Consider the following 13,978-nt stretch of genomic DNA (forward strand, 5'->3'; position numbering starts at 1 on the left):
TCTGCTACCTGTAACACTAACCTGTGCTTTCCTGTGGAATCAAGAATTCAGCAGAAACTCATAAGTCATCCAAACTTTGTTAGGTTCACTTTTCTAAAGAGCATAAATATTGAAAGAAAATCTCTTCCAGCTGCCCATTTTTTACGGGTGTAGTTTTTGTACAATATTCTGGTATCAAGCTGTGCACACAGTGGATGATCAGAAAGTACCTTTTCACTGAACTCTTTTCCCCTATAGACTCCATGCAGGGCAGCAATCCTTTTGCCTGTGCACATGTTATGGTTTTGATACATCCTGGTTGAATGAATGAGCAAACAAATGTACTTCCTGTTAGAAGGCTTATGTTATGTAAGTGTGTTTTTGATAAAGTAGTCTCTAGAAGAAACAAAATACATTTAAGACATACCTTAGATTGATTTATTTTTAAAATATTGTTTTAATCCTTACAGGTTTAGAGTGAAAATCTTTTCAGAGTATTCCTCCGTATAGATGATGTCAGTGGTAACTGCAATTAAGTGTTAAAATTCTTGTGACATTTTTCTAAATGTAAATTTTAGGCAAGAGAACACCTTGGAGGGGAATCCTATTATTTGGGCCGCCTGGAACAGGAAAGTCCTACTTAGCCAAAGCTGTAGCAACAGAAGCCAACAACTCAACATTTTTTTCAATATCTTCCTCTGATCTTGTTTCTAAGTGGCTAGGTGAAAGTGAAAAGTAAGTAGTAAATCAATTTTTAAAGTTTTTTCTTTGCCTGTAATTACTGTATCAGTCCTTAATAGATTTCTTACATCATTCATAGATATTCAGAGAAGTGATGTAATGTAAGTACTCAGTTCTCTGTCAAATCAGTCTCTAATCTAGAATTTATTTTGTGGGAAAAGATAGCATATATGTACAACCTAGTAAATCAAAGTGAGTTATCCAGTTGTAGCATTCTTATTTTCTGTACCTGAAACATGATTAGGCTTTTTAATCTACACAGTTCGTGTAATATTGATACATTGCTTTGTTTTACTCTTTTACTATTTTTTAGACACTTAAAGTTTTCATTTATTTTTAGACTGGTTAAGAATTTATTCCAACTTGCCAGAGAGAACAAGCCCTCCATTATCTTCATTGATGAAATTGATTCTCTATGTGGTTCAAGAAGTGAAAACGAAAGTGAAGCCGCACGTAGAATTAAGACGGAGTTCCTAGTGCAAATGCAAGGTAGTGTTACTAATTTTTTTTTTTTTTTTGAGACAGAGTCTCACTCTGTCGCCAGGCTGGAGTGCAGTGGCGCAATCTCGGCTCACTGCAACCTCCACCTCCCGGGTTCAAGCGATTCTCCTGCCTCAGCCTCCTGAGTACCTGGGATTACAGGCACGCATCACCATGCCTGGCTAATTTAATGTTACTAATTTTTAAAGTCGTCTTTGTTTATTTTATAACAGTTTTTATAACAGTAATAAAAAATTCAAGCAGAATTTCTCCATTCTAACAAACTGTTTCATTTTGCCGTGTTTCATTCCGTTGTCTTCCATATGCATACATGATTTTTACTCAGTTGTAATTATCTTGTAGGACTCACTGACATAAATAGAAAAGAGTTTTAATATATTCATTTATAGTGTACCAGCAGCAACTTCAGTAAAAGTAATATGTAGACTTCAAATGAAATATTTCAAGAAATATTTCGAAATGAATGTTAATAGTATTTGTCCACAGTCTGGGAGATTTGATGCTTACATTTGCATCATCCTGCATCATAGTGAATTTGGATCATATTGCTGTAAGGTGATATTTGATTAAATACAGTTTTTTTTCAAAGACCCTCAAGATGAGGCACTTTAATGGTAAAGCATCACATTTCTTAACAATATATGGAAGAGGTTTAAAGAACAGCAAAATGACAAATTAATTAAAGCATTACCTATTTTAATGCAGGGGTTGGTGTAGACAATGATGGAATTTTGGTTCTGGGAGCTACAAATATACCCTGGGTTCTGGATTCTGCCATTAGGCGAAGGTAGGATAATACAGTAAATGTCTTATTTCTCACCACAGATGTAACAAGTAGATGATAATTCCCTTTTTGTCATGTGAGGAGGCATTCTAACAACTTTTCAAAAGATTTGTAGTGTACTCTAACCCTGTCGCTCCCCTGCCTTGAGGGGGAGAAGGGTGCTTATTTGCTTGTTTGTTTCCCTATTTTATCAAATATACAAGATTTCCACATACTTGAGTCTTTCATATTAGAAAATATATTACATAATGTTTACCTTTCATTCTGATTAAGCTTGGTGGGCACTGATGCTTCAAAAATTTACAAACATAGTTTGACAATTCAGTAAAAACCATTCATATAAAATTTTAGCAAAATGGCAATTCTATAAGTCAGAGTAAGATAACCAGGTAAGAGTCGGAGTCTCGCTCTGTTGCCAGGCTGAAGTGCAGTGGCGCAATCTCTGCTCACTGCAACCTCCACCTCCCAGGTTCAAGCGATTCTCCTGCCTCAGCCTCCCGAGTAGCTGGGACTATAGGCACGCACCACCACGCCCAGCTAATTTTTCTATTTTTAGTAGAGACGGGGTTTCCCCATGTTGGCCAGGATGGTCTCGATCTCTTGACCTCGTGATCCACCCACCACGGGCTCCCAGAGTGCTAGGATTACGGATGTGAACCACCACACCCGGCCAAGATTTTTTTTTTTTTTTTTTTTTTTAAAGTAAAAAATGTATGTCAGGCCAGGTGCAGTGGCTCGTGCCTGTAATCCCAGCACTTTGGGAGGCCGAGGTAGGCAGATTGCCTGAGCTCAGGAGTTCAGAACCACCCTGGGCAACATGGTGAAACTCTGTCTCTACTAAAATCCAAAAAAATTACCTGGGCATGGTGGCACACACCTGTCTGTAGTTCCAGCTACTTGGGAAGCTGAGGTGGGAGAATCGCTTGAGCCCAGGAGGCGGAGGTTGCAGTGAGCCAAGATGGTGCCACTGCACTACCAGCTTGGGCAACAGAGTGAGACTCCATCTCAAAAATAAAATATGTGTGTGTGTGTATATATCTATCTAATTTTTAAGTTGAAAATAAAACTTCAGCTCTAGGAAAGGTATATGGACTCTTCACTTTTCACTCTTCACAGTTCCCTAGTACATTCATTTATTTTGTATGGTAAAAATTAGCACTTCAGTTTTTGCCACTTTTATCCCATTCACTTGATGATTTGCCAGCATGCTAGCTTACCATCCAGTACCAAGAAAGGAAATGTGCAGGGTATTTTTGGAAAATTGCCTTATTCTGCACCCATCTCTAGAGGCAATGGAAACTTAAAATTCTTTTCATTGCCACAGAGAGTTACCTGGAGGAAAAACAGTCTGCTCAGACCACCTAAATTATCCCTCATCGCTGCTTCTCTATCTCCAAATACATTCTAAGAAGGCAAGCAAAATTATTGTTAATGAAACATAGTGTTTATTTTTTATAATATAGGATTGTTTGTTCTGGATGTATTCATTAAAGTGGACATTTTGTGTAATGTATATCCTATAAGATTGTGAGTTAATTCTATTTTGAATGTAGAGAATTACTGTGTCATCTCTACTTCTATTTTATATTGTTAATCATTAGTCCCTTGATCAAGAGTTCACAGTACAATTTTGTGGGAAACTGTAATCCTGTAGGACCTCTTTTTATTTCATGAATTCCAGACATATGAACACTGTGGCCAAAATAACCCAAAAATCATGCGCGAAATATTCAACCACTCCAAACTGGCTCCCAGGCTATTTTGATTTTATTTGTTTGTTTTTAATGTGTTCTGGATGTTCTCCCTTGAACCGAAATATATATGTTTAACCTTGGCACATACACGCCCACTTAACTTAGTATCTGTTTCTCCTTGCAAATATCCTAATTTTCAATTAAATATTTCCTTGATGTAATTTCTCTTTTAAGATTTGAGAAACGAATTTATATTCCTTTGCCGGAACCCCATGCCCGAGCAGCAATGTTTAAACTGCACCTGGGGACCACTCAGAACAGTCTCACGGAAGCAGACTTTCGGGAACTTGGGAAGAAGACAGATGGTTATTCAGGGGCAGATATAAGTATCATTGTACGTGATGCACTTATGCAGCCTGTTAGGAAAGTACAGTCAGCTACTCATTTTAAAAAGGTAAGTCATTTTTATCTATCCTTTCCTATCTTTTTTTTTTTTTTTTTTTTGAGACAGTCTCACTCTGTTGCCCAGGCTGGAGTGCAGTGGCACTATCTTGGCTCTCTGCAACCTCCACCCCCCAGGTTCAAGCGATTCTCATGCCTTAGCCTCCTGCATAGCTGGGATTACAGGCATGTGCCACCATGTCTGGCTAATTTTTTGTATTTTTAGTTGAGACGGGGTTTCACCATGTTGACCAGGCTCGTCTCAAACTCCTGGCTCCAGATGATCCACCCACCTTGGCCTCCCAAAGGCGTGAGCCACTGCACCTGGCCCCTTTCCTATATTTTTAAAATCAAGTTTCAAGATCATCATTGGTTTGTCTTCAAAGAATTTGGGAGGGTTTCAGTGTTGTATAATAATACAATAAGTGGGTTTACATAATAGACATATTTCTATGTCACTGAAACAAGTTCTTCAATAAAGTTTATTAGCCATTATTGGCTGGGTGCAGTGGCTCACACCTGTAATCCTAGCACTTTAGGAGGCCGGAGTGGGCAGATCTCTTGAGCTCAGGAGTTCAAGACCAGCCTCAGGCAACACGGCAAAACCCCATTTCTATAAAAAATAGAAAAATTACCTGGATGTGGTGGCGCACTCTGGTAATTCCCAGCTACTTGGGAGGCTGAAGTGGGAGCATCACTTGAGCCCAGGAGGTGGAGGTTGCAGTGAGCCGAGATTGCACCAGTGCACTCCAGCCTGGGTGACATAGTGAGAGCCTGTCTTAAAAAAAGAAAGGCCTTATTAATCATCCTAATGTGTTTTAAATTTTCCTGTGAAATGAGCTTTGAAGTATTTGTGTATTATTTTGATGTAAGTATAGAAACTTAAATGTATAGATGTCAGGCTGCTTCTGACACATCTAGAATATTTTTGAGCAGAATCTGGTGCATTTATACCTCATAAAGTAAAACTAATAATAGCTAATATCTTTTAAATATTCACATGCCTGGCACTGTGTTCTATCTTTTATTATTTCATTTGTTCTTCACAAAAACAACAAGAGGTACATGTAGCCAGCCACCTACTGGTGGTTAGTCTTGGACTTAGGTGCTAACACAGTAGCTAGAGTGGTTCACATGTGATTTGTCTGGAGATGAGGTTTCTGAATCCGAAATCTCAACCATTCTGCTATCCTGCCCCTCCTGTGTTCTGTTTTGTCTGCAAGAACAAGTTAAGCATCTATGGCTGAGATAAAGTTTTATAAAAAGACTGTGGTCTTGAGATACACAGTTTGAGTAACAGTGTACTGGGTCATCTGGACCAACCCTTTTGCTGTGAACAGCAGTATCCAGTATTACTCATGAACATAGATGTGGAATACTATCGCAAACCTAATCTCATAATGTATGTCAGGACTAATATGACTAAGTCACATATGTATGTTTATCATATACCACAATAAGATTTTTTAGGTTAACAAGCTTGAATTAAAATCTGAATTTGAAACCTGGCACCATTTACTTGTTATACCTTTTTGAGCGAATTCTATTACTTCTTGAAGGCTCATTTTTATCATCTCTAAAATGGGGATGATCATGCTATTTTGAAGTCCTTTCTGATAATGAAGTGATATAATACTTATAAAACACCAATCGTGATACTGCAGATGCCCAGTGAGTATTACTCATCCACCCTTCTTTAGCCATTTCATTACCAAAATACTGTTAAGTTTATGCCACTGCCATTATGTTTTCTCTTAAATTCTCTTTGCCACTTAGAAACTATAAATGCATAGGAACTCAGTCCTTTCCTACTCAGAATTTATCACTCGATTCTGCATATTACTGCCTGAGTGAGCTCACATGACGCTGAAGCCAGGTCCTTGTTAGTGGGATGAAGATGACACAGCCAGATGAGGTTTATCTCTGCGACTGGGGATCACCAGCTGCAGCAGACCTCTCAGCGGCTCCATCTTTTACTTCTTTTAAAGCTGATTATTTCAATTAACAATAAGATTCCCTGTTTATTTTTTGCATTTACTAGTATTTTATTTTTAAAATACTAATCTGGGCCCAGCGGTACATCAGAAAGTAGAGCAGTCAAAAGAGACAAAAATCCCTGACCTCATGCAGCTAAAATATTAGTGAGTAAAGACAGACAATAAAATACACATAATAAGGTGAGAGCGTGTATTTCTTCACACCTTCACCAATCCTGAGATAATATTTAAAGTAGATCATTGTGAAACAGATGTGAAAGTGCCCCCAAGTTGGCTGGGCGTGGTGGCTCACGCCTGTAATCCCACCACTTTGGGAGGCTAAGGTGGGCGGATCACGAGGTCAGGGGTTTAAGACCAGCCTGGCCATCATGGTGAAACCCTGTCTCTACTAAAAATACAAAAATTATCTGGGCGTCGTGGCGGGTGCCTATAATCCCAGCTACTCAGGAGGCTGAGGCAGGAGAATTGCTTGAACCCTGGAGGCGGAGGTTGCAGTGAGCCAAGATTGCGCCACTGCCCTCCAGCCTGGGCGACAGAGCAAGACTCTGTCAAAAAAAAAAAGAAAGTGCCCCCAAGTTGATGCAGACTATTGCCATCTAAATGTTTCCATGTGACTATGTCACAAAGATTCTTTTTCTGGATATTGTTAAAACTGAAGTTGTGGCCGGGCATAGTGGCTCACGCCTGTAATCCCAGCACTTTGGGAGGCTGAGGCAGGCAGATCATGAGGTCAGGAGATCAAGACCATCCTGGCTAACGTGGTGAAACCCTGTCTCTACTAAAAATACAAAAAAAAAATATTAGCTGGGAGTGGTGGCGGGCACCTGTAGTCCCAGCTACTCGGGAAGCTGAAGTAGGAGAATGGCGTGAACCCAGGAGGCGGAGCTTACAGTGAGCCGAGATCACATCACTGCACTCCATGCTGGGCGACAGAGTGAGACTCTGTCTCAAAACAAAAACAAAACAAAAAAAACTTAAGTTGTACATGATAAAATGGCATTGATACTGCATTTAGCATATAATTTTGCACTTAGATTTGAGAGCATTTTTGTTGAAAGATACAGATTCAGTAGTTTCATACTAAAGTTCCAAATATTACAGAAGTTTCTCAGCTATAGAGCAACTTCTGAGAATTTTTTAATGTATCTGTTTTTGGTCTCTGAGATTACTACCACTTATTAAGCACTGGAGGGGTAAAAGAGAAAGCTTAGACACAGGTAACTATTTCTTTTTTTTAACTTCTATGTGTGATCATATAAGTAATTTATTGTAGGAAATTTCAAAATACAGAAAAGCATCAAGAAAAAAAGTAAAAGCAGCTGGGCGCGGTGGCTCACTCCTGTAATCCCAGCACTTTGGGAGGCCGAGGTGGGCGGATCATGAGGTCAGGAGATTGAGACCATCGTGGCCAACATGGTGAAACCCTGTCTCTCCTAAAAGTAAAAAAAAAAATTAGCTGGGTGTGGTGGCGCGTGCCTGTAATTCCAGCTACTCGGGAGGCTGAGGCACAAGAATCACTTGAACCCGGGAGGTAGAGGTTACAGTGAGCCGACATCGCGCCACTTCACTCCAGCCTGCTGACAGAGCGAGACACCCTTTCAAAAAAAAAAATTAAAAGCAACCAAAATCTATCCTGTTACCCAGGGGATAACTACTTTTTGTTGTATATTCTTAATTTTTTTTCCCAGAAGTAAACATTAAACATACAAATCTATTACACATTTTAACTTGCCTGATAATGGATTAAATCTTAATGTTCAATTTTGTTTCAAATAAATATTTCAGATTACTGTTTATTTCAGGTTCGCGGACCTTCCCGAGCTGATCCTAACCATCTTGTAGATGATCTGCTAACACCTTGCTCTCCAGGTGACCCTGGTGCCATTGAAATGACATGGATGGATGTCCCTGGAGATAAACTTTTGGAGCCAGTTGTTTCCATGGTTTGAAATTTTGTTTGTTTTTAAGAAAAATTTTAAAACATTATAATTTTCAGTTACATAATATTTGCTGGAAAATCTTACTATTAAACAGATGTATTTTAATACTGTTGACTCACATTAGAAATTATAAAGTTAATTGAACTTAAAATATAAAAAGTAATTATTTTTAAACTATTTTCTTGGGTTTTGAGGAAACTTTAAGTGAAAAAGCTATTTTTTAAAGCACAAGATTCTGACTTTACAGGTCTTACAGCTAGAATATCTCCAAAATGCTCATATATAGTATAATGATTGCCAAAACCTAACTAAAAAAATAGGATTGGTGAAACTTTTTTTTTCCCTGCATCTCAGATTTTTTAAAATAACCAGAAGTTGCCTGTAATCCCAACACTTTGGGAGGCCAAGGCGGGCAGACCACTTGAGGCCAGGAGTTTGAAACCAGCCTGGCCAACCTGGCGAAATGCTGTCTCTCCTAAAAATACAAAAACTAGCCGGGCAGTGTGGCACATACCTGTAATCCAGCTGCTCGGTTGAGGCAGGAGAATCACACGAACGAGGGAGGCAGAGGTTGCAGTGAGCTGAGATTGCGCGACTGCACTCCAGCCTGGGTGACAGAGTGAGACTCTGTCTCAAAAAAAAAAAAAAAAAAAACCAGGGCTGGGCACGGTGGCTCACGCCTGTAATCCCAACACTTTCGGAGGCCAAGGCGGGCTCTTCACAAATTTAGGAGATCGAGACCATCCTGGATAACACGGTGAAACCCCGTCTCTACTAAAAATACAAAAAAATTAGCTGGGTGTGGTGGCACGCACGTGTAGTCCCAGCTACTCGGGAGGCTGAGGCAGGATAATGGCTTGAACCCAGGAGGCGGAGGTTGCAGTGAGCCGAGATCACACCACTGCACTCCAGCCTGGGCAACAGAGCGAGACTCTGTCTCAAAAAAAAAAACAAAACAAATACTAATGCTCGTATCATCATATTTATAGTGTTTTCTAGTTCACTTTTCAAAGGTCCATAGAAAGTTTAAATAATGTAGTTCTATTTTTATTTTTAAAAATTACAGTTACATAGTTTATATTGGAGGAATTAATATGTGACTTATTTTGTAAGGCGTGTTATTTTTAGGGAACTTAGGGTGATTGAAAAGTTGATTACTTATGGAAGAACATTCTCAGTTTTCAGAATTTTCCGTCAGTTTCAGATCTTTAAGGACTTTTAATGGCGGGTTTAATAGTAACTTCCAGAGGAGAAACTTTTACCTGATACATAGACATACATGTAAATGTGTACACGCCTATATATTTGTGTGTGAACCAACCATAATGCTTATCTGAGAAGTTACTCAGAAACCCCTTTTGTTGGCCGGGCGCGGTGGCTCAAGCCTGTAATCCCAGCACTTTGGGAGGCCGAGGCGGGCGGATCACAAGTTCAGGAGATCGAGACCACAGTGAAACCCCGTCTCTACTAAAAATACAAAAAATTAGCCGGGCGCGGTGGCGGGCGCCTGTAGTCCCAGCTACTCAGGAGGCTGAGGCAGGAGAATGGCGGGAACCCGGGAGGCGGAGCTTGCAGTGAGCCGCGATCGCGCCACTGCACTCCAGCCTGGGCAACAGCGTGAGACTCCGTCTCAAAAAAAAAAAAAAAAAAAAAAGAAACCCCTTTTGTTTTAATCCTTGGTGTATTATTTTTTATTTTTTGTACTTTGTTCAACTTTGAAGAATTTTTAGTGACTTAGAGTAGTCCTCTTTATTATTTTTCATATCGTTTTACAGGAGTCTTGGCTTAGAAGTTAGTTTTTTAATGAATCTCTGATATTAGCATATTTTTCTAACCATTTCAATCTTAATTGTAACTATGGTAAAATTCTGGTTAGTTGATTTTTCATAAAATGGTATTCTGCTTCACTTACGTGTAAGTGAATGATATTTACCTTTTGAACTATACTTACTTAGAAAACTGATCTCTTGTTTAAGAAAAAGAGATAAGGCCAGAAATTAGATCATGAACATACTTTGGAGGCCTTGATCCTCAGACTAAGAGGAATGTCCTTCTGATAATGGGGAGCCGTTTGATCAATGCAGGGGAAGAAAGTGTAAGTTTCTACACAAAGTAATAACATGATCAAAGATCTTGAAAGATCTGTGAAAGAATAGGGGCCGGATGCGGTGGCTCACGCCTGTAATCCCAACATTTTGCAAGGCAGAAGCAGGCGGATCACCTGAGGTCAGGAGTTCGAGACCAGCCTGACCAACAGGGAAACCCCATCTCTACTAAAAATACAAAAATTAGCCAGTCATGGTGGCAGGTGCCTGTAATCCCAGCTACTTCGAGGCTGAGGCAGGAGAATCGCTTGAACGTAGGAGAAAGAGGTTGCAATGAGCCAAGATCATACCACTGCACTCCAGCCTGAGCAACAGAGTGAGACTCTGACTCAAAAAAAAGAACAGGGAGTTTATTGTCAGTATCTTATGGTAGACGGCAAATATTCATATTTAAACTTAGGTTAAAGTTCATAACAATCATGATAATATGACGGTTTTTTATTTTGTTAACTCTATTATTAATATCCTCCCTGCCCTTCTTTTTCCCTGACAGTCGGATATGTTGCGGTCACTATCTAACACAAAACCTACAGTCAATGAACATGACTTGTTGAAATTAAAGAAGTTTACAGAAGATTTTGGTCAAGAAGGCTAAACCAAAGACAAGGAAGATGCTTACCCATATGTATTCTTTCTTTCATAGATATTTTTGTCTATTTTGGATCGCATTGATTGTTTCCAGTAAAACACTTTTACCACAGGGAAATACACATCTCACTTCAGAATTCCATTAGGTTTTATATTGTACTTTTCCTCCATTACTTATTAAATACTCCTATTAACAAAATGTACAAAACAACAGGTTATGAGGAAATGAGCGATATATGAATGGCAAAAAATAGAAATTACCCAGTAGAAAGGATGTCAGAAATTGATTGACATACAAATATTTAAAATTTTTATGAATAGTGGTCTTTGCAAAGAGCATTTATCTTTTTTTTTACTAAAATGATATAGGGTTTATTTTATATTTTCAAAAAAATTGTTAAACATTCTTATCAATGTAAAATTTACGTTATTAAAAAATTACAAATGATAGAATCTTTACTCTCAGGGATGGGCAATAAAACAGCAAAGAGCATTGTGATTGGGTTTGAAAGATTGTGAATTGTAGACAGTGCTCTTACTGGTTTTTAATAAGTTGATATTTTTTTCTGTGTAGATTTAAATAATTTCTTTAAAATAAGTAAGCTTTGACTGGGCGTGGTGGCTCATGCCTGTAATCCCAGCACTTTGGGAGGCCAAGACGGGTGGATCACCTGAGGCCAGGAGTTCAAGACAGCCTGACCAACATGGTGAAATGCTGTCTCTACTAAAAATATAAAAATTAGCTGGGCACGATGGCGGGTGCCTGTAATCCCAGCTACTCAGGAGCCTGAGGCGGGAGAATCACTTGAACCTGGGAGGCGGAGGTTGCAGTGAGCCGAGATCGCACCATTGCACTCCCTGGGCGACTGAACGAAACTCTGTCTCAAAAAAACAACAACAGTAAGCTTTTATATTTAATTAAATGATACCTTTCACTGTGCAATCTCAAGAGGAAGATTTTCTAAATTAGACATTGTCTTTACCTTAAATAAGAAAATTGTCTATTTCAGTGTCTTTTTGTAGCAAGATTGACCAAAACAGGTGGTAAGTGTGTAATTTTTAACTGTCATGAAATACTGTAATGCTAGTAAGGAAATGGTCTCCCTTTGGATTATGGGAAGTTTCTTGTCTGTGATATGGGGTGTCTGTGTACATATATGTATATTTCCTTTTTTAATACAGGATAATAATATGGGGTCTTGTCCTTCACCTTTTAAGTTCAGGGAGCAGTTTGTCCTGACCACACATATGTTATCAGTGTAATGCTTTATGAAGCTTTAGAAATGAGCTCATGACTCATTAAAAAATAAACATGATACTATTTTAATATTTTCAAATAAATAATCTGAGGATGTGTTTCATACTTTAGCATCAGCGCTAAGTTGTGCCTTGTAGATTTGCATTGTCTATACATGCAAAAGACTATTAAGTTAGAATGAAGTAGACTCCTTAATTACTATGAAATTCTATCTTGCAAATGCTCTAGAATAACTTGCATTTTAAAGTGTATTTGCACATTTTACATATGCTATGTGGTTGCCTTTGGGTTTTCTGTACAGATTGTTTTTGTTATTAAATGGAAAAGGCCTGAATTATGCTCTTATGTGAAGTAAATCGATAAAACCCATTGACTGTATTCTGTGCATTCTTTATTTTGGGACCATCTGTGTAAAAGAAAACATCACCTACATTGGTTAGATACAAAGAAATCATTAAAATTATTAATGTATACATGAAAATTCTGTTTTTCAATGACTTTTATGCACAGGTTGAGAACTAACTTAGTAGACTAACACTGAATTCTTTGTGGATAAGGTAATTTATACATCTTACCTGTTTATCTGCCTCAGAATTATACAGTACTGCTGTGTGTTCTTTATGCACAGATACTCAAAGGAACCCGAATGGGCATGTTCTATTTTTCTGGCTCTTGACCAGTAATTATGAAGTTTAGGTAGACGTTTTCTGAGCCAGCAAGTAGATCATAGTTGTTAAGCATCTCTATGATCTACACCCTGGATATTTGAAAGCCTTTTGTCTCACCTTGAGAAATCTAGAAGGACTCTAATTATAAAACATGTCAATAGAGGATTGACTTCTGAGTCTGCTGTCGACTACATGCAGAAAAACAGAATGGGTGTACGTGATTAGTGCCACAGAAGCACCATTTAGCCACTTCTATGAGAAAGAGGCATATCTGCCTGATGGTACAGTGTCTTGCAAATGAAGCAACACAGTGCCTATTGTTGACATTGATGTTATCTGAAGTTTGTGAGTTTTCACAGGTGCCCTTTTCTTTCCTACTTTCATGCCTTCATTTGTATCCTTCTCTTATTCTAATATGGTATCTTTTTTTTTTTTTTTTTTTTTTTTTTTTTTTTTTTTTTTTTGCTAGTCCACGTATTTCCATTAAAACCTAATGATGAACCGTGTAGCCTCTTGCAGGAAGACCGCCTAAACTATCCCCATCCTAGTTTTGCCAACTGCTAAAGAATTAGCAGTTAAATTGCTGCTGCTGTGTTGAGATTTTTTTCGGTTTGAAGCATGTTCTATTAACCATGTTTAGATCATTTAGACTGTAAGTTCTGAGAGTTACATTTTCCCTAGCAATTAATATATTGCTGGATGCTATTAGGTACTTAGTATTGGAAAAAAAGGAGTTATGTTTTAATTTTGATCTACCTCGTGGATTATGTGAGAGATTTATAACATAGGTAAGTTTATAAAGTGACTTTGTTCTTACTTGTCTAGTGAAGTTATGATAAATTTCTGTCTTGGTGATTGAGAACTACAAAATCAAAAATGTGTTCAAACTAGCTCACCCTGGCTCACCAAAACCGATAGTACCTCTTTCCCAGCTGCGAGTTCAGTGACCTCATACTAGAAATTTAAAGTCTGCTGTGATGGGAATATTTATACCATAGAAATCAGCAAGAGTTCAGTTAGCCATAAAAAACAAGGATTGCCTGTAACTTAAAATAGGAAGATTAATACTATTTACTGCATTTACAGAAATAAAGGAGACAAGTTATTTATAGATGCATAAAAAGCAATACAATTCAGCACTTGCTTTTTTTTGAACTGCACAAACTAGGAATAGAAGGGAACTTCTTAATAGAAGAAGATCTAGAAAAAAACCCTATAGCCAACGTATTTAATTGTGAATTTTTGAAAAGTTTATTCCCCCAGAGATCAGGAAAAAGGCAAA

The 13,978-nt window shown here is 38.3% G+C and overlaps 1 protein-coding gene across 1 annotated transcript in view; it reads left to right on the forward strand.

The window, feature by feature from the left end:
• LOC105476998 (vacuolar protein sorting 4 homolog B) overlaps positions 1 to 12,397 on the forward strand; it is a 33,177-nt gene extending 20,780 nt beyond the window's left edge. The window contains exons 6-11 of the mRNA XM_011733302.2: positions 558 to 714; positions 1,061 to 1,209; positions 1,927 to 2,008; positions 3,934 to 4,153; positions 7,940 to 8,080; positions 10,676 to 12,397. Of these exons, the coding sequence (XP_011731604.1) occupies positions 558 to 714; positions 1,061 to 1,209; positions 1,927 to 2,008; positions 3,934 to 4,153; positions 7,940 to 8,080; positions 10,676 to 10,777 (851 nt within the window). The 3' untranslated portion in view covers positions 10,778 to 12,397. The remainder of the gene's footprint in view (positions 1 to 557; positions 715 to 1,060; positions 1,210 to 1,926; positions 2,009 to 3,933; positions 4,154 to 7,939; positions 8,081 to 10,675) is intronic.
• Positions 12,398 to 13,978: the final 1,581 nt, after the last annotated feature.

Source organism: Macaca nemestrina, chromosome 19 (assembly GCF_043159975.1).
Source record: "Macaca nemestrina isolate mMacNem1 chromosome 19, mMacNem.hap1, whole genome shotgun sequence".
Classification (NCBI taxonomy): domain Eukaryota; kingdom Metazoa; phylum Chordata; class Mammalia; order Primates; family Cercopithecidae; genus Macaca; species Macaca nemestrina.